The sequence below is a fragment of the Anser anser genome (genome assembly GCF_964211835.1).
Source record: "Anser anser genome assembly, contig: HAP1_SCAFFOLD_213, whole genome shotgun sequence".
Taxonomy (NCBI): Eukaryota; Metazoa; Chordata; class Aves; order Anseriformes; family Anatidae; genus Anser; species Anser anser.
This window is the reverse complement of record NW_028153731.1, coordinates 38,864-58,734: the sequence shown is the minus strand read 5'-3', so window position 1 is coordinate 58,734 and position 19,871 is coordinate 38,864. Positions and strand designations below refer to the sequence as shown.

General features: G+C 50.6%; 1 protein-coding gene across 1 annotated transcript in view; it reads right to left on the bottom strand.

Moving 5' to 3' along the window:
• Positions 1-237: 237 nt before the first annotated feature.
• LOC310890684 (uncharacterized protein) overlaps positions 238-19,871 on the bottom strand; it is a gene marked incomplete at both ends in the record, with an annotated part of 33,274 nt that continues 13,640 nt past the window's right edge. The window contains 8 exons of the mRNA XM_083852992.1: positions 238-358; positions 930-1,058; positions 1,869-2,011; positions 2,319-2,456; positions 2,937-3,063; positions 4,197-4,285; positions 4,750-5,006; positions 5,253-5,406. Of these exons, the coding sequence (XP_083709118.1) occupies positions 238-358; positions 930-1,058; positions 1,869-2,011; positions 2,319-2,456; positions 2,937-3,063; positions 4,197-4,285; positions 4,750-5,006; positions 5,253-5,406 (1,158 nt within the window). The remainder of the gene's footprint in view (positions 359-929; positions 1,059-1,868; positions 2,012-2,318; positions 2,457-2,936; positions 3,064-4,196; positions 4,286-4,749; positions 5,007-5,252; positions 5,407-19,871) is intronic.

The window sequence follows — 19,871 nt, the reverse complement described above, 5'->3', positions numbered from 1 at the left end:
GGGGACGTGGGCTGAGACACAGACTTCTGCACTGGAAATGCGCGCAACTGGCAGCGATGAGCATCATGACGGGAAGCCACACTTAAGACAGCGCAGGCATAGCAATGGGAGCCTTGGAAAGAGCTCTCCTTTCAACCCACATTCCTCTTTCAAAGCAGAGATCCAGCTTATGCGTACTCAAGTCTAGGGTGGATGAAGTGACACAAGCAGTCTGTTTGGGAAGAGCCCCAGTGCTCTTTATTTTCCATTCAGGGGTGGAAAGCCGGAGAACTTCCCAGCCCCTTTGCTCAGAGCTCCGCTGCTGCCGCCGTCGCCATTCCCAGCACCTTCCCCTCCACTGCGGTACCAGCATCTAGCGCTAGGGAGTCAAAAGAAAAAAGAGGATGAGCAGGTTGTGTACAGGCTGAACACAGAGAAATACTGCAGGCTTAGCTCGGGCCGTGCACGTAGGGGTCTGCTTCCCAGGAAGCTTCAAGGCTGCCGAGAAGTGAGACAGATGCCTCGTGCCCGAGCTCACGACAGGGTCCCCAGGGGTGCAGCTCACCAGCCTGGGGCTGGGTCAGGTGGAGCGGAGGACCCTGGGTATTCTGCACAGGTATTCCCCCTCAGGGCAAGGTGTCCTGGCGTCAGCGCTCTCCAAAGGAAGGACAGCCTCTCGGCTTTGGAAAGGGGAGAGGCAGCCATCCAGGGGACCCCTCTGTTTTCAGACAGGACTTTCACATCCCACATGGGAAAGCCTGTTCTGGGTGCCCAGCCGCTCCCCGTCAGGTGTCAGGGAGCTCCAGTCCCAAAGTCTCCAGAGTCTCCAAAGCCTGCGTCCGTCTCGGGAGGGGTGTCGGAGACGTGCCCTCTTTCTCCCAGTGCTGCCCCCAGGGGAAGGATGGGCCTTGCAGCAGCGGGAAGCACCATCCCTTTTTGGAGATACTTACCAGGGGAGCTGCTGCTGCTGCTGCTCTTGCCGCAGCCGGTTTGCCTCCGCAACATTTCTGAATACACTTTGTTGATGGCGATGCGGCTCCAACCTTTCCAAAACTTGGAGTGCTCGTGGGGAAAGGCGGCTGCAACAACAGGAGAAAGGGATCCCTCAGCCTCTGTCAGACACCCCTTCTGCCTCTCCCCTCATCCATGTTATACATTAGTTTTGGTAGAAATCATTCCCGACACATCGTGGGTAAGGTAGATCGAATTTCTATTTATTTGAGCAACTCAGCAAGCAGCGATAAGTAAAACAGCGCTGGGCGGCCGGGGAGTCTCCTGCTCCGCCAACGGCGCGCACCTAAGCCCGCCAGAGTCTCCATTTATAGCCTAGTAGTTCCGGGTTTAGTGGCACATCCTGGTGTCTTCTTACGACTGCGAGGCCTGTTGCTAGGGGGTCTTCGTCAGTCCTCTGGTGGTCGTGGGGATGAAGATCGTTGTCTTCCTCTGCGTCGGGGTCGTGACTTTGCTGCTGATATGTGTGTTCTCATGTGAGGGGGAATGCCATTTTGCCCTTTTTTGGAGCTGGTTTCTACTGCAATTGTTAACTTAACAGGAAATTCCTACACTTGTTTTTTTCCTTCAACAGGACATTGGGGGTATAAGCAGTTAACCATTGAAAACCTTCCCATCAGCAATATTTAATGAACAAACAAGGCTTTACCCATTACAATCCAGACCCTGCACCCATGCGGTGCCACGTGCACCCACCCTTTCAACCTGTGGTGAGTTTTAGGCCTTGGCGGTAACCAAGGTCACGCCCGCTTTAGGAGGAATCAAAGGGTGTCACAGGCAACCCCAGGACTCAGGGACCAGGCTCCTGGACATGTCCTGACATCACTCAAGAGCTACTCCAGTGCCCCACGACGGGAACGGAGCCGGCACACACTTACTCAGGCTGGAGTCTCTCCAGCTTGCCTGCTGCTCCCAACTCCTCTGCTGGGGCAGGGTTCTCAGCCTTCCTCCACCTCTTCCTGACCTTGCTCCTGGGCTGGGCTGGAGGATGGGGAGTCCGAGCATGTTGGCTGTTGAATCGCTGCAAGGAGAAGTCCCTCTCATCAAACAGGACTGGACGTACAGCTGCTCTTTCCCAGAGGACCTCTTGAAAGGACCCTGCAGCAGGACCTGCGAACCAGGCGACTCGGCGCTGCCAGCCCACGTCTGGCTGCTGCTTTTATCCCTCACTTTCTGCTGACAACCTCTCCCTCACAGGGAGGAGCAGCAAAAGCCCTGACCTGCGGCCTCGTGCCCGTCCTGCTCCCACCACCCTGGGACCTGCCGCCCTCGGAGCCCGGGCAGAGAGGATCGCCGCTGTTCTCAGCGGTGTTGATCACTGCCAGTACCTGGGGTATCTGTTGGTCCTCCCCCTCAGACCAGGCTTCCCATGCAGCCATGTCTGCCTGGGCTTGCTCTTGTAGCTTTTGGTACGTGGGCCATGAGCTGTCTGTTTGGTCCCACTGTGAAGACAGGTTCCAGACCTCCTGGAGGAAAAAAAAAAAAACAAAAAAAACAACAAAACAAACACAACAGCAGACAGGATTGGTCTCAGCTGTCCCTCAGGCCTAACCCACACTCCTGCCCCCTCGCCTCAGCCGGTCTGTCAGCAGTGCTTCGACCCTCAAGGATGAGGGGCCCTGAAGCTAGGCCAGGCTCCTCAACTCGTGACAAACACAGCTGAACAGCCCGCGGTGACCAAAGCCCTCTGCCATCAACGACTCAGAAAGGCCTTGCTCCTTTTCCATGGCCCCTGGTCAAAACGAAGTGGCTCATGGCAACACGGGAGGCAGTAAGAGGCAGGGAAGGTGTGCGGGACGCCACCTTCCGTCTCCTGAGGAAGAGATGAAGGAGGTAACAAATGTGAAGACGAACGCATCCCAAGGGACCTGCTCGGGATCGCTCCACACAGAGGCTTTTGTACAGGCCCAAACAGCACAGTCATTGCAGCAAGGCAGAGCAGGTACCTGCAGCGCTCTCCTGGAGGCTTCAGGAGCAGGGAGCGCAGTGGTGGTGGACTTGGCTTGAGGAGCTGTTTCCTGCCTGTCTGCCTTCTTCGTCCCGGGGGAGCTGCCTGGACACGGGGGGAGCACACTGCAAACAGACACCGGGAGGAGGCTGCATGAGCCCAGGGAAATTCGGTCTCCAGTCCGCGCTCGCAAGCTGCGTCAGCCTCTGCAGCAGACGGCACTTCCGCAGCGAGCGGGCATATTGGACTGGCCGTGTTCACTTCAGCGGAGACAGAGAGAGCCAAACGCGAAGCTGTGGCACCACCTGCCTTCAGGAAGGCTCGGGATGCCCGTATCCAGGCCCTTTTTGGTGGAAGAAGGAGGGGAGCGGTGTCTTGTGCAAGGACAGGATCCGAGAGACACCATTATGGCCCACCCGGGCTTTACTTCAGCTTCTCCTCTGTGGCCCTGAAACACGGTGCGCTTATGGGTGGAAAACAGGTTATCGCTGGGGAGCCAGCGGAGCCATTGGAGAAAGCCGTCAGGTAAGGAGGCCAGTCATGCCATCTCCCTACCTCAGCACTCTCTTGTGCCTGCCACAACGTTTGGGATAGCGTTTGAAAAAAATGCCTGAAAGAAACTTTTCCATCTGGTATCACAGCTCCTTAGGCTGGAAGAAACAGCAGGGGAGATGGGGCCACGGCAATCCTAAGACACGGTGAGACATGTTAGAATGAAGGCAGGGGACGTTTGCTCCCACAGACAAGAAGATGGGCTCTGCTGCAATGTGGGGGGGCTCCTGAAGGGAGAAGAGCTTCTGCAACAAGGCTCTGCGTTCAGCTCCCCCAAGGATCGGGGCCCTGCTGGAAAATGAAGCTGGTGTGCCAGTCTCAGGCAAACGTGCTGCACGCTTGCCATCCGTTGAGAGAGCGGCCTCCGCTGGGACGTGTGTCAGGAGCCACCCTGCGGCTGGTGGGTCCAAAGGGGACATCTCTCCAGTGTGGCTGCAAGGGGCTCCTTCCTCCTTTCCCCCAGGGGTCTCACCTGGTAGAAGGCTTCTTCTCCGCATCTTGCTGCCTTGTGCCTGGCTCCCAGCTTGTCAGGATGGGGAGGGAAAGCTACTTCCTCCTCTGCAGCAGGTTGCCAGGATGGCACTCTGAAACTAGGAAAGGAGGAAGCTCTTCCGAGCAGCTGCGTGGGCACTGCCTTTTAACCTGGTTCAAGTCAGCCAGCACGGGACAGGGACCACCCCCAGACAGCAGGGACCTGTTCCCTTACCTCTTCTGATCCTGCGCTCTCCTGCAGCTTCCTCCTGCGAGGTGGCGGAAACTTTGGCCTCCGGCCTTCTCCTCACAGTCAGATGAAACCTGGAAAACAAACGATGACACGGGCTTGAAGAAGGCTGGCCTCCTACCCGTTGCAGCTTGCTGGCAGTAATCCTCCTGGTGTCGCACAAGGCATGGCATCCCTTTTCCGTCATGTCCATGCATGGGGTTTGTTGTCAGTCTTCCCGCAGCACCACAGAAGGTAGCCTAAATTCCCCTCCACATGCAGGCAATTCTCTCTGACGGGAATCGCGGCAGCACGGGCACAAGAATGGCAGAATATGGAGGCTGTACAGTAACACTGCCAGGCTTTTTGCAGGGGCAAGCATCCAGACGCTCAGAAGAAACTCTCTTTGCTCGTGGAGAGAGCAGCTAAGGGGGCAAGCGTGGGGAAAGGCATTTGACTGGCCTGCCATGTCCGGGCTGGCCAATAGCAGTCAGATTGCTCACCCTTTGCTAGGATTCCCAAAGAAATGGAAGTAGCCCCCAAAACCTCACCAACTTACGCTGTGGAGCAGTGCAACCAGGCCCGCGGCGCTCTCCAGACGTTTGACGCAGTCTAGATAAGACTTCACGCACAGAAAACCATCTTCGCGTGGCAGAACTCCAATGTCCCTGACGGCAAAGGGGACGTGCTCCTTGTTCCTCACGAGGAAGCAGTACAAGAGGATGGTCTCTTGCACGCAGTTCTTCGCCACGTGCAGCGGGAAGGAGGTGGCTCGCGATAGCTGCACGTACTTCAGCGGCTCAATCTTGACACCATCTGCAAGGAGAAGCAACATCCTCAGCGACACGGCAAGCCCAAGTTGCTTGCAACATTCAGAACAAGTTCCCAGAGAAAGGGTCGCTAAGAGAAAGAGCTCCTGGGGCACGGTTTCTTTTGGGGGAACTCAAGCTGTACCCTGACCGTTGGAGACAATCCTCTACTTCTCCCAGGCCTTTCCAAAGAGCAGGGAGAACAAACCGTTCCGGACATGGGGCGGGAAGAGGGGGGCTGCTGCCTTCTCACCAGGGAGGAGCTCAGTGGGACAGTAGATCTCCTCCAGCCACAACTCATCGATGTCCAGCTGGAAGAAAGGTCTTCGAACCAAGAGCAGCCCTTCTTTGCCATGGAACTGCTCTCGGACAACACCAAAGGTCCCGAGTCCCGCAACCCAAACGCCCTGCACACAGAAAAGACAGAAAGGCCGATGAGGGAGTTCTTGAGAGACGGGAAAAGGGATGGCTGTCAGAGCAGGGGGACACTGCTCTGTGCCCTGCCCACTCCTGAGGGACAATGGGGCAAGGTGGGGCACTTTGGAAAGCTTTGCAAAAGAGCCGCATCCTCAGTTTCTTTCGTCTCCCCCCTCACAGCATTTGCCAACATCCCTTGGCTAGAGAAGCGCCCAGAGGTTTCCAGCACACGGATTAGACCTGGCACTGATTCCCAGCAATTGTCCTAGGCACGGACCCAGGATATTCCCCCCTCTCTCTGCTCGCCCTCCCCACTCAGACCGCAGGGAAGAGGGAAGCCCTAGGGTGTGCCAAACACCTGAGAGGCAGAGCACATCTGGCCTTGGTTTCTCTCCCAGCTGGCCAAGAAGCTGCTCCGGGCACCCTGGGCGGTCTCAGTGCACCGCCATGCTGCTCGGGCAGGGATTGCCTCATGCAGGGCCCACGACACCGGCCCACCTTATCCCGCTTCAGCTCTTTCGGAATGTAGTCGCATACAGCATCCCAGATAGCCTCAGTCCCTGGAAAGCAAGGAAAAGACACCTCAGGCTCCAGGCCAGCCAGCTCACAACCTCTTGGCAAGCACCTCACCCAGGCGATGACACATGCAGGCATACACAAGCACCCCAGAAAAACACCACGCACGCATTCCTGGGACATTCCTGAGAGGCCTGTGGGAGCTGCAGGCCACACCTAACAAATTTGACTAACAAATACTTCAGCCCCCCTTTTCTAGGCAGTCCGGTAAAGTCTATCTGCCAATACTCTCCAGGCGCCTGCCCCTCAGCAGTGGAGTTTTGCATGTTTATTGGATTATTTCTCCAACATATGTCACACCTTTCGGTGACCGACCTAATAGTCTCCACCATAGTCCTGCGTATAAATGACTTCTTTAAATGCTTTAGCAAATGTTCTGTTGCCCCAGCGCACAGCATTATGCTCCTCCTTCACTAGACCATTTGTAAGGGAAGAGGGTACCACTGCTGGACCTGATAGGTACCTACCTGTCGGGCACCACAGCCCTGCGCAGCTTCCACGGTGTCTCACGGGCAGGGGCCAACAATTTCTGAAAGACTGCCCTTGTACTTAAAAAGCAGCGGTCTTCGCTCAGGGGCTCTTCAGGCCGGGGATCGGGGTCCTCTCCGAGAATCGCTCGGTGCTGCCTGAGGTTCCGCCATCCCAGGAACCGTCGAGGCTCTCCCAGGAAACAGTCCTCGAGAAGAGCTCCGAGACCCCAGCCGGGGCTAAAGGGCCAGTCTCCCCCTGACTGGGGCTGCCCACGGCCTGTCCCCAGGCCAGGGGAACCGCCCCAAGGTACACAACACGCCACGGCACGACGCAGGGCCGGGCAGCGGCTGCCCTCACGCTGCCGGGGCTCTGGGAGCCACCCCTCACAGCCTCTGCCTCCCCTCAGTGCTTCCCGCTCCTCCCTCCCGCTCCTCCCTCAGGGCTCGCCTCTCCTCAGCCCGGGCTCCGATTGGCTGCCAGAGCCGCCAGGCAAACGGAGCCCCACCCCCTGCCGGCTGGCTGGGGCTCGCTGCCATGGCAACCGTGCAACCGCCTGACCAGGCAGGGCGGGCGCCGCCATCTTAGGAGTCGTGGGCGGGCTGGGGGCGTCTCGGGGCCTGAGGGGGGGACCTGGCCTGTGTGCCCGGGGCGCCCCTGCCCGCCCCTGCCCGCCCCTGCCTTTGCTCGCTCCCTGTGCCTCACCACCTCGTCTTCCCTTTTCTTTGCGGTGTCGAACGCCCGAGAAGCCCGACAGGCTCAGGAAGGCGGCCAGTCACTTGCACAAGAAGCAATAGGGCCGGATGCTCCTGGAATGCTACTTGTTGCAGCTTTGTGCCTGGGTATCACTGTGAGATCAGGCTAACAGGATGAAGGCTTTGTTCCTCGTCCCTTCTGTTGAGAGAGGGGTTTTGCCTCTCGGCAGAAGCTATCCCCAGGCTCTCGGCATATTTAAGCAAACTAAATGCAGCTACAGCCTCTTCTTTGTCTGAGACCGGATCGCAGCTGATGAGGAAGTAACGGGACCAGCAAACCCTTTCTGGCTGCAGCAGCTTGGGCCCGGCTGCCCTGGCCCTGGGGCAGGAGGAGCTGCCTGAAGACCCCCAGGGATGGCACGGAGGGGCTGCGGGCCTCCCGGGGGCTGTCTTGTGCCTTGGATGTCCCATCTGTGGGGCTGAGCCCTCTGTGCCCCCAGGAGCTGCTGTGCCCTTCAGAGGGGCTGGGGCTGTGGTGGCAGTGCCCAGAGCCCTGCAGCAGCCTGCTCCGGACACTGCCCTGGGGCCAGCCCAGCCTGAGCTGCTGGACTGCGCTGGGCAGAGGGCAGGGAGGTGGGCATGTTAGCGTTCATGAAAACACATAATCCACAAAGTGATTATACGAAGGTGCTTTATTAGGCGCCGCAAGTTAGGGGCAAGCCTGCCCAAATCTAACTTTGTCCGATTTGTTCACTCAGTTCTCTTTTATCTCCTAAAATATTACATATGCATTAGGTTTCACAACTCATCTATGCATATTCATTTCCTAACTCCGCCTAGCCTCGCTTCGTATGCTAGTTATCTTATCAGTCCTTCTGCGCTTGCGTACTACTCTCTGGTGGTCGTCCGGGTGGTCGTCGGGATGAAGTAAGATGTCTTATCAGAGTTGAACTTTTTAACCTTTCCTTCTCACGCATGCTCTCTGAGCTCTTGGTCTCAGTCCAAACCGCAAGGTTGGTTTGATCCAGTTCCCAGGGTCCAAGAAGCCCCAGTTATCCAGATGTCTTGCAAATTGAGCATTCTTTTAATCCTCCTTACTCCTCATCATGAATTGGTGCATTCTCATGTTACCCTTGCACATATCTCATATGTACCCTTGCACCTTTCTTCCAAGCGCAGCCTCGGAACAGTACATCGCAAATGTAACATATTAAACAATATTGTATTATTTCTTCTTCTATTACTAACATTTCCCCCCTTTGAAAGCATTTCACTCCTTTCGAGGAGTGGTTTTCTGCTAGGGGAAATGACCCAGGTGTGAAGAAGTGTGTGTGCCAGGTGAGGGAGGGAACCCCAGGGATCCCTTCAGGCTGTTTCCCAGCAGGTTCCCCTGCAGCCCCAGGGCCATGGGCAGGGAGCCTGGTGGGGGGCAGAGCAAGGGAGGCCTTGGGCTGGGCCTCTGCTGCTGAGCTGGGCCGGGCTCCTGGGCCCAAGGGGAGCTCCTGGCAAGCGCGCAGCGCTGCAGAGAGCCAGCTCTGCCCAGGAGCAGCTCCTCTGCCCAGCGCAGCAGGGCTGGGGGCACTGCCTGCAGCTGGCACGGGTAGGGGAGAGAAGGGAGAGGGAGGTTACCGGCTGAGTGGAATATGAGAATACTGAGAGCTGAGAGGAGGAGAAATCTTCATAGCACATAACAGGGTAAGCCTCCTTCTGCAGTGCAGTGCACAGGAGTATCAGGGAAGATTTCCAGACCCAGAACTTCCCACAGAAGATCTGGCTGGTTGCACTTGGTATTTCTTTAGTGTGGAGAAGCACAAGCTCCATTGCTAAGGTTCCCTGCTGCAGGGTGAACGTGCAGGCCTCCGAGGGCTCCCTTGTTGCAGGCCAGCTGCAGGCTGTGAATCCTGGGGTGCAGGCAGGGGTGCCCGGGGCTGTGGTGCAGAGCAGGGTCCCTGCTGTGCCCCAGGGGCTGTGTGCCGGGGCAGGGCCTCTGCCGCCTGCCAGGCTCAGCACTCAGCCTGCCCGGGGAGCTGCCCAGGGCGCTGCGCGGAGAAGCTGCGGGTGGAAGGAGCCCCCCCGGCAGGGCAGGGTCCTGCTGCTGGCGGGAGGCTGCTGCCTGGGGCAGCCTGCTCACAGCTCCATTGTACGACAAGGGCATTTCCCAAGCAATTTTTTCTAAGCAAACAAGGTCAAAATAGGGATTTTCTGCCCTCTTTTCAATTGCCTACTCTACTGGACAGGAGGGGAAGCAGGAAGAAGTGGAAGAGGAGCTGTGAGTTTGAGCACATTGCTGAGACTCCTGAACTGTAACTCTGAGGATCAGTATGTTTGTGAGCTGCCCCAAATGTACCTTCAGCCTCTCCTCTTCATATTGAAAGCGACAGCATCAACTTTGCTGAACCCAGCAGGGCTTTCTGACAGGTCCTTTTGCACCTGCAAAGATGCACATGCACCTAGGCAGTCTCTTGCATACAGGCAGGTTTCTGAAGGGCAACGATTACTGCACACAGATTTGGTTGAGGCTGTGAGCAGAAACAGGAATAAGACATGAGACAGGGAAACAACTCCCAGAAATAAAACCTTCAGGCATCAGGGATATGATCAAGGAATGAGGGGAAAGTTAATCAGAAATCTTGTCAGAGGGAGAATTCATCAGAAAACTCCATATTTTTTCCATTCAGTGCAGACCCCTTCCTCTGAACATGCCCCCTTGCCTCCTCTCCCACCCAGAAAACCCTCTGCCCTCACGCCCATGGGTCCAAGGCATGGGGCATGTCTTCTGCAGCCAGAGCTCCAGCAGAGCAGAGGTGCATCTCTCCAGCCATGCGCCCATTTCCACCTGTGCTGCAACTGCAGAGGGGGTCAGCTGCCTGGGGGTCGTGGGCAATGCAGTTTTTGAGGCTGGGGATGTTAGCGTTCATGAAGACACATAATCCACAAAGTGATTACATGAAGGTGCTTTATTAGGCGCCGGAAGTTAGGGGCATGCCTGCCCAAATCTAACTTCGTCTGATTTGTTCTCTTAGTTCTCTTTTATCCCCTAAGATATTACATATGCATTAGGTTTCACAACTCATCTATGCATATTCATTTCCTAGCTCCGCCTAGCCTCGCTTCGTATGCTAGTTATCTTATCAGTCCTTCTGCGCTTGCGTATTACTCTCTGGTGGTCGTCCGGGTGGTCGTCGGGATGAAGTAAGATGTCTTCATCAGAGTTGAACTTTTTAACCTTTCCTTTTCAAGCATGCTCTCTGAGCCCTCGGTCTCAGTCCAGACCGCAAGGTTGGTTTGATCCAGTTCCCAGGGTCCAAGAGGCCCCAGTTATCCAGATGTCTTGCAAACTGAGCGTTCTTTTAATCCTCCTTACTCCTCATCATGAATTGGTGCATTCTCATGTTACCCTTGCACATATATTTTGTATCTTCCAAGCGCAGCCTCGGAACAGTACATCGCAAATGTAACATATTAAACAATATTGTATTATTTCTTCTTCTATTACTAACATTTCCCCCCTTTGAAAGCTTTTCACTCCTTTCGAGGAGGGCAAATGCTTTCACTAACTAACTAAAATATTTTACACTCAGTGCTCACCAATAATATAATCACGGAAAATTACATCATTAAGAATCAAGGAAATTACAAAGATTAGGATTGTCACAACATTTCATAAGTCCACCACTTCTGCTTTATGTTACGTTCACCCTTCTGGTTGGGTTCACTTGATCTGAAACTGATCTTGTCTATTCGGTTTTCATTCCATTTCACCTCCTGGGTTCCTCAGATTCTTTCTCTGAAATCCAAAGTTGTTAGATGCCGGTGGAGGATATTGAGGATGTGGTTCCATTTGCCGAGCAATAGTTTGCATCACTGTCCGGTTCCAGGTTGTCTTCCTTAGAACCAGACTTTTCAGCATTATAAATGTTAACCAAATTAGTACCCCTACAATCACCAATATAATTATTGTCTCCAGTAAGGACTTAACCCAATTACTAATATTCCATCCACTAAAAGTTTTATCCAACCAGCTTGTTGTCATATCTTTCTCTTCCTGTTCTGCATCTTGTTCCACTCGAGCCAGTTGTTCTATGTCATGTTCTACATCAATAGTCACATTTGGAATGTGGATGCAGCAATGATCAATACGATCTTTTAGAAATCCACATACTCCATGTTCCTTTAATAACAGTGTATCTAATGCTAATCGATTCTGTAGCACCATTTTAGCTGTAGCTTGTAGTTGGATATTAAGGTCTCTAAAGCCTTCTTTCGTGGCTCTCGTGCGCCTACTCACTTGTCCTGTAAGTTTATAAATCATTTCCCTATTTCGATAAGTAGCTACCTTTGCAAATAGAGATTCTAATGCCCAATTGAATTTTACTCCATCCGAGGGTTCATGCCATATATCTTCATCTGCCCCTTCTTCTAAACTTCTTTTTGCCCTACTAATTTGTAGGGTTTCCAACTTTCCCTTAAAAGGAGACTTCTTCCATATTGGACGCAGTGTGGGGAGGGAGTCCTAGAGTTATTTCTTTTACTTCCCCATCTATCGGTGGGTGTGTAGTCCAAGTTCCATTACTGGCTGCCCATACAAATTGTCCTGGACTTTGTATGGTACTATAGCTACAATCCACTGCGACTTGACTAGCCTGGCTATTTCTTTCCGAATTGTACTTAATTCCTCGGCAAGCACATCCTGCCCTAAGAGCTATCAATACCGGAAGTAAGTGCTCAACATCTTCATTATTACTGTCGCAAGTATATTTCTTCTCACAAGTCCACCAAGCTACCTTTGTTGACTCTTGTCTACCACTCCTATCAACCCGGCTTACTGTATAAAACTGATCAGTTCCATTCTGCTTTCCCTGCCATTTAATACACCATGATGTATTCCCTCCATACTGGAATTTCTGCAATAAACTTACTGTCCAATCACTATCCCACCCTTTCATTCCTTTTGGCTTATTTTTCTCTTGACATTCCCAAACAATCTTTTCTCTAACTCCTTCTACTACACGTAGTTCGTCGTAATGACACTGTCCCACATTCTTAAATCTGCCTATCGTTATGAAATGATAGTTCTTCTTTTCACATTCAGACCTCGATGTTGGGGGGCTCAGTTTCCTATAGTATTGTGTAACATTTATCCTCTCTAAAACTTTCACTTCTTTACATTGAATTGTTTCATTTCCTTTTACTTGGGGCAGTGGGAGGTGGTTATACCCCACTCAAGCGGGTCCCCTGTTGCTTTTGGAATGGGCATACAAGCAGTAATTCTATCAGTTCCTTTCATTATGGCAAAATCTTTAATCAATCCTACCAGTAAATTCTCTGATGGTTGCCTGTGTGGGATCTGTACCACTTGTGTCCATGGCACCTGGCCCTCTCTTTTTCTTCTAGATCCTTTTCAGTGGGCTACCAATATTCCTTTATCCAATTTCGGATATACCAATATTTCTCTTATCCCGTAATCTGTGCTATTTTCACGTGTTACCATGCACCGGTAGTTTCCTTTGTTGACTTTAGTAACACTAAACAGGGTTCAGGTGGTAGCTCCTCTCAGTTGTTGGCCCAATTCTATGGGTTTACTTACGTACGCCTTCCCCTTCCATCCAGCCTTCAGTCCTGTATTGTCCCTGGTTGTGTCTACGTATATTTCCTGGCTCTGTCTGGAGTCATTTATTTTTCCCCACACCACCTGTAGAGAGCTAATTGTTATTGGTTTATCGTTGTGCATTCCACATTCCAAAGTAACATTTTCTCCTCTGAATATTTCCTCTTTCTTATATTTTTCTGGTATTTCTAGGAACTCAATTACAAGGTATTTACACAAAACAATTACTGTTATCGTTACTGTTGTTAAGAACCCCAACATCGTATGGTTATACGCGCCTCATCTGTAGTTTTGTATCTCCGATTGCTCGCACTGACCAAAATTCGGGAACCTTTTTCACCCGAGTATAATGAATCCAAGCATCCACCCCTTCTACCTTTACAGCTGTAAAAGTAGTCAATAATACTTGATAAGGTCCGGCCCACCGTTCTCTCAGGGGTTCTTCATTCCAGTTTTTAATGTACACTCGGTCACCTGGCTGAATGTCGTGGATAGGATTTTCCAGTGCCAACGGTCGCTTCCACACCAGAACACTTTGAAGTTGAGCTAAAGTTTTACCAAGAGACAATACATAATTATAAACATCCTGGTTCCCTGTTATATGCATGTTAGGATTTGGTTCTGGGGATTCATAAGGCTTTCCATACATTATCTCGTATGGGCTTACTGACATTCCACTCCTTGGCTTTATCCTTATTCTCAGTAAAGCTATAGGGAAAGCTTGTGGCCATTGTATTTTGGCTTCCTGGCAGATTTTACTGATCTGTCCCTTTAGAGTTTGGTTCATCCTTTCTACCTGTCCCCTAGATTGGGGTCTCCATGCAGTATGTAAATTCCAAGAAATTCCTAATAGTCGACTTACGTCTTTAACCACAGATGAAACAAAGTGCGGTCCCTATCCGAGGATATTCCTAATGGTACCCCAAACCTCGGAATGATTTCCCGCAGTAACCATTTTACTGTCTCTTTAGCTTGATTGGTGCGACAGGGAAGGGCTTCCGGCCATCCGGAAAAGGTGTCAACCCCTACTAACAAATACCTATATCCCCCGGTCCTAGGTAACTCTACAAAATCAACTTGCCAGTAATCTCCTGGTTCTATTCCTACTCTAACTCTTCCCATTTCAGCATGTTTTCTTGCTACTGGATTATTTTTCAGACAAATCTCACACTTTGACATTACTGATTTTGCCATTGTTAACATGTGTGTAGAGATGATGCTACGTTTTAAAAATGTTACCATTGCCTCTGCACCCCAGTGACATTCATTATGTCTCGTCTGAAGTATTTCTCGCATCACCAAGGGGGGTATTACTACCTGGCCCATAGCAGTTACATACCATCCATCAGAGTTCTTTCGGGCCTTTAGGAGATTTGCTAATTTCTCATCCTCTGGTGAATATCTTGGTTCCTTGGGAAGATTAAGACAAGTGGGCCTACCTTGAGTGGTACCAAAGCCATTACATTCCACACCTCCCGAGCAATTTGTCGAGCTGCTCGATCTGCCAGCCGATTCCCTTCTGATATTTTTGAGGTTCCTCCTTGATGAGCTTTACAGTGCATAATAGCCACTTGTTTTGGTTTTTGTACCGCATTTATCAAATTTAACACCTCCTCTTGATATCTTATATTGGCTCCTTGTGAGGACAACAGCCCTCTTTCTTTCCATAATGCTCCATGAACATGGACTACTCCAAAAGCATACTTTGAATCTGTCCAAATATTTACCATCTTCCCTTTACTCAGTTCCAGTGCTCGAGTCAGGGCTATCAGTTCCGCTCGCTGTGCTGATGTTCCAGGTGGTAAAGGTTTTGCTTCGATCACTGTCTTCAGGGTTGTTACTGCATACCCTGCATATCGTGTTCCATTCTCCACAAAACTACTACCATCAGTAAGAAGTTCCCAGTCATACCTTTCAAGGGGTACATCCTTCAAATCCTCGCGGCTCGCATGGGTATGTTCAATTATTTCCACACAGTTGTGTTCCAACGGTCCTTCTTCTGGAACAGTTCCTAGAAATACTGCTGAATTTAACAGGTTAGTTGTTTTCAAGGTTACGTCATCTTGTTCAGTTAGTATTGCCTGATATTTCATCATTCGGCTGGGTGATAACCAGTGGCCCCCCTTTTGTTCTAAAACAGTTGTTACCATATGTGGTACAAAAACTTCAATATGTTTTCCCATTTGAAGGCAAATAATTTTCTACTATCTTTATCAAGAGGTATGCAAAAGAAGGCATCCTTTAAATCTATCACAGTAAACCATTTATATATCTCTCTCACAGATGTTAACAATGTGTAAGGATTAACCACTACCGGGTAAATGTCCTTTGTTATTTCATTTATTGCTCTAAGATCTCGTACCAATCTATATTCGCCATTCCGCTTCTTTACTGGAAAAATTGGAGTATTGTATTCCGATTTACATTCTTCCAAAATCTGATATTTGAGAAATTTGTCAATAATTTTCACTGTCCCCTGCCTAGCTTCTATCTTAAGTGGATATTGTTTGATTCGAACAGGTTTGGCTCTTTCCTATAATTCCACCTTTACCAGTTGTGCCAGTTTCGACTTCCCTGGTACATCTGTTTCCCATACTGTTGGTATAACTGCATTTTCTACTTCTCTTGGAATATTAACAAAGGGTTTATCTTTGATCATTAGGATTTGTCCTACTTTGGACTCAGGTACCTTCATTATTAATTCTCCATCCTCAAAGGTTATTGTTGCATCTAATTTAGCTAATAGATCTCGTCCCAAGAGTGGAATCGGGCATTCTGGTACATACAAAAAATCATAGTTTAGTTCCTTACCCCCAAAACGCAAATCAAGGGGTTGTAAGAATGGCCGTTCCTCCTCCTTCCCTGTGGCTCCAATTATTGTAGTTGTCTTAGTTCCTAATCGTCCTTTTAAACTATTTAACACTGAATATGTTGTTCCTATTACATTTACAGACTAATTAACACAGAGAAAGAAGCTCCTGTAACCAACAACAACAAAAAATTCAAGCCTCTCTCTTCGTTTCCTAGCTTTATTTCAACTAGTGGACCTGCTAGGGTAGATGCCCCAGGTCCCCGTCATTTCTGACTGTTGTAAGTTTATCCTGCAGCCTAAGACAAATTCTTTCTGATATCAGGGGCCGATTGCCCTAGAAAGAGGCTAGCCAATTGCCTCTGTTTGTTTTCTGAAGCCAGGTCCAAATTTTCTGTCTTTTTTTTTTTTTCCATTGCATTTCAAAGTTGGTCCAAAAATTCAAAAATTCCATAGGGTTTTCTTTTGGACCTTGTTGGAACAGATTCTCAATTCCTAATTTAAACAGATTTTGGTATTTACATAATTTCCGGGGTGGTAAGGGTCTCAGTGGGGAGGGGGGGGGTCGGTCAGGGGAATGCAATGGTTGAAAGTTCCCTGAGCGGTCCCGTTGGCAATCTGAGCTCACACATGAACTCAGGTTGTTTTAAGAGTTAGCTGCTTTTCTGTTTCCATGACAAATCTCTCCCGGACCCATCATGGTCCCTCTGCCCCAGAGGGCTCACACCGTGATTTCGAGATCTCAGCCTCGGGTTGAGGCGGAACTATTAACATTCCTACATCCTCTTCCCCTGCTCATTCAACTTCAAAGAGCTCTGTTAAATACTACATGCCACACAACCTTTAACACCTTCAACAACCCTTTTAACACTTCCTTTATCTTCCTCCAGCCTGTACTTTTCTAATGCCAACACCAAAGGCTCAGTCAGGGGCCAACTTAATTCCATACCTTTTCCCTCCAAGATGCTGAAACAACATACCAGTATACAACATTTCATCCTATTTTCCTTCTCTCCTCACAAACAACATTAATTGCAAGACACTGTTATAGTCGATTGACCCATAAAGTGGCCATTTAGTTTATACAGTGGCCACCATTGATTGCAATACTTAGTGGAAATCCTCTTGCTTTCCGCGCCCCCCCCACTCCCCGTTCCGACAATATCCTTGCAATGTGCCAATATACACCCAAGGAGGCTTTCTTTAAAACGTCTTTGTTTTGGATATTACCCATTTCCTTGATTTCCCATTCCCTTTTATTTATTTATATTAATTACTGTCCCTTGTTACAATTTCCACGCAAACCTTTTTATTGCAGGTTTTTACTGTGTTTTCCTAATCTTCTCAAATGTCCCAATTCTCTAGGATTAGACTCCACATACAAACTTCACTATTTCAGATTATTAATGAGCCCCGTTCCAATCATAAATCCACAGGACTTCGGAAAAACACCTGAAGCACTCAGCCTTCCGTCTTCTAGACAAACAATACCACCTTTTCCACAAAATTTACATTTCAACAAGGCCGAATTTCAAGCCGAATGCTAATTTTTCTCATGCACTTTGTTAGTAAGCCTACACAAAACAAGGAATCACTCCTGTGTATCCATCAAGACGGGGGTTTAAAAGGTATTGAGGCCTAAATAAATTCGCTCTCCCCCTTCTTACCAAATTCCCAGGGCTCAGGCCCGAACCACCAAAGAAGTGGCTCTCCATTCTACCGCTTTGATAATCAGTCAGCCCCCTTCCCCTGATACTTGGGAAACCGACCAAACACCACCGCAAATATACCGAAACTTTGAAACTGTTACTTAGATAATGCTCCCACCTTCCTCCTTGTCACACTCAAAACATTTAAGAACGAAATAGGATTACAAGATGCACCGTCGGGCCCGTATATTGGGCACCACCAATCAACATTTGGATAAAGCAGCACTTCTTTTCGGTCTGTCATGCGCTTCGTTCGTCTCCGGCTGCTCCCCTCGCGGAGAATACGGAACCGCGGATCGGAACTCCGCACTCGCTTCGCAGCGATGCTGCGTCTCACTCACAACACAATCACGCAATCACACAGAGAGGCCCCTTGCACTTCTTGCTCACAAAATAACATTAATTGTAAGATAGTATTGTACTGTAAGGTTCCGTTTTCTGGCCAACTTTCTTGATCTTCTAGTTCATACTGTGGCCACCAAACATTACAGTAATCAACCAGTTTACCCTTTCGTAACTCCTGCCCGAAACACCCCTCCTTCCAGTGTGCTAGTAAACAGCCCAAAGGGGAGGATCGCGGTACTGAAGCATTACCACCCAGAATACTTTTAAGTTTTTCCATTATCAGCTATAGCTTTTACCGAACCGAACCAGATGCTGAGCCTGCAGCAAAACCAGACCACTGATGCCGAACCTGCAGCGCTTTCGCGACTGTCTGACGGACGGCGCCTAGGCTTACCACGGGAATTCCCTAGCCCAACCGTCCGTGGCTTTCGCCGCGTCTGACCGGCAGGCTCCCAGACCAGATCGGTACCGATTACCAGAAAGCACCTTTTTCTTACCCTTTCAGAGGTACGTTGTGAGCAGCGGGGGTCGGTCGCGGCCGATGGCTCCCCGAGAAACTCCTCGGTGCCGGCTGGAGCATGATCAGTTCGCGAGCCGCCTCAGCAGTGAACACGAGGTCCCATCTGGGTCGCCAAAATGTTAGCGTTCATGAAAACACATGATCCACAGAGTGATTATATGAAGGTGCTTTATTAGGCGCCGAAAGTTAGGGGCATGCCTGCCCAAATCTAACTTCGTCTGATTTGTTCTCTTAGTTCTCTTTTATCTCCTAAGATACTACATATGCATTAGGTTTCACAACTCATCTATGCATATTCATTTCGTAGCTCCACCTAGCCTCGCTTCGTATGCTAGTTATCTTATCAGTCCTTCTGCGCTTGCGTACTAATCTCTGGTGGTCGTCCGGGTGGTCGTCGGGATGAAGTAAGATGTCTTCATCAGAGTTGAACTTTTTAACCTTTCCTTCTCACGCATGCTCTCTGAGCCCTTGGTCTCAGTCCAAACCGCAAGGTTGGTTTGATCCAGTTCCCAGAGCCCAAGAAGCCCCAGTTATCCAGATGTCTTGCAAATTGAGCATTCTTCTAATCCGCCTTACAACTCATCATGAATCGGTGCATTCTCTCATGTTACCCTTACACATATATTTTGTATCTTCCAAGCGCAGCCTCGGAACAGTACATCGCAAATGTAACATATTAAACAATATTGTATTATTTCTTCTTCTATTACTAACACAGGGAGGTGGGAATGGTTCTCTTCTCCCAAGCCCCACGTGACAAGACAAGAGCAAAAACCCTTAAGTTGCGCCAGGGGAGGTTTAGGTTGGTTATTAGGAAAAATTTCTTCACCAAAAGGGTTGCTCTGGTGGGTTTATGTGGCAAGGTTTTGGTAGCAGGGGGCCATAGGGGTGGCTTCTGTAAGAAGAATCTAGAAGCTGCCCCATGTCAGATAAAGGCCCTGCTGCTGACCAGAGCCGAGCCAATAACCTATGTTGTTTGCACCTCTGTGAGAGCATATTTAAGGAAGTGGGAAAAAAATAACAAAAAAGGCTGCTTCACAGGGAGAGAGAGAGGAGTGAGAAACAGCCTTGCAGGCACTTACATCAGCGAAGAAGGAGGGGGACAGGTGCTCCGGGTGCCAGAGCAGAAGTCCCCTGCAGCATGAGAAGAGGCCCCTGGTGGAGCAGGCTGTCCCCCTGCAGCCCATGGGTCCCACACGGAGCAGATCTCCACGCTGCAGCCCCCCCGTGGAGGAGCCCCCGGTGGAGCAGGTGGATGTGGCCTGGAGGAGGCTGCGGCCCATGGAGAGCCCCCGCAGGAGCAGGCCCCGGGCCGGAGCTGCAGCCCGTGGACAGGAGCCCATGCAGGAGCAGGGGGGCTGGGGGGAGCTGCCGCCCACCCGTGGGGGACCCGTGCTGGAGCAGTTTGCTCCTGGGGGATGGATGGACCCCGTGGTACGGAGCCATGTGGGAGCTGTTCTTGAAGAGCTGCTGCCTGCGGGCAGCCCCCGCAGGCTCAGTTCGGGAAGGACGGCATCCCGTGGGAGGGACCCCACGGGGAGCAGGGGCAGGGGGCTATCTCCCCGTCCTTATCTCAACCCTTGAGCCCTTTGCATCGCATTTGCTCCCCCTTTCTCTTTGAGGAAGGGGAGTGAGAGAGTGGCCGTGGTGGAACTCGGCTGCCCACCCGATTAAAACCACCGCAGCTGCAAAGTACTGGAAAATTTTTCAGAAGAAACAAGGTGT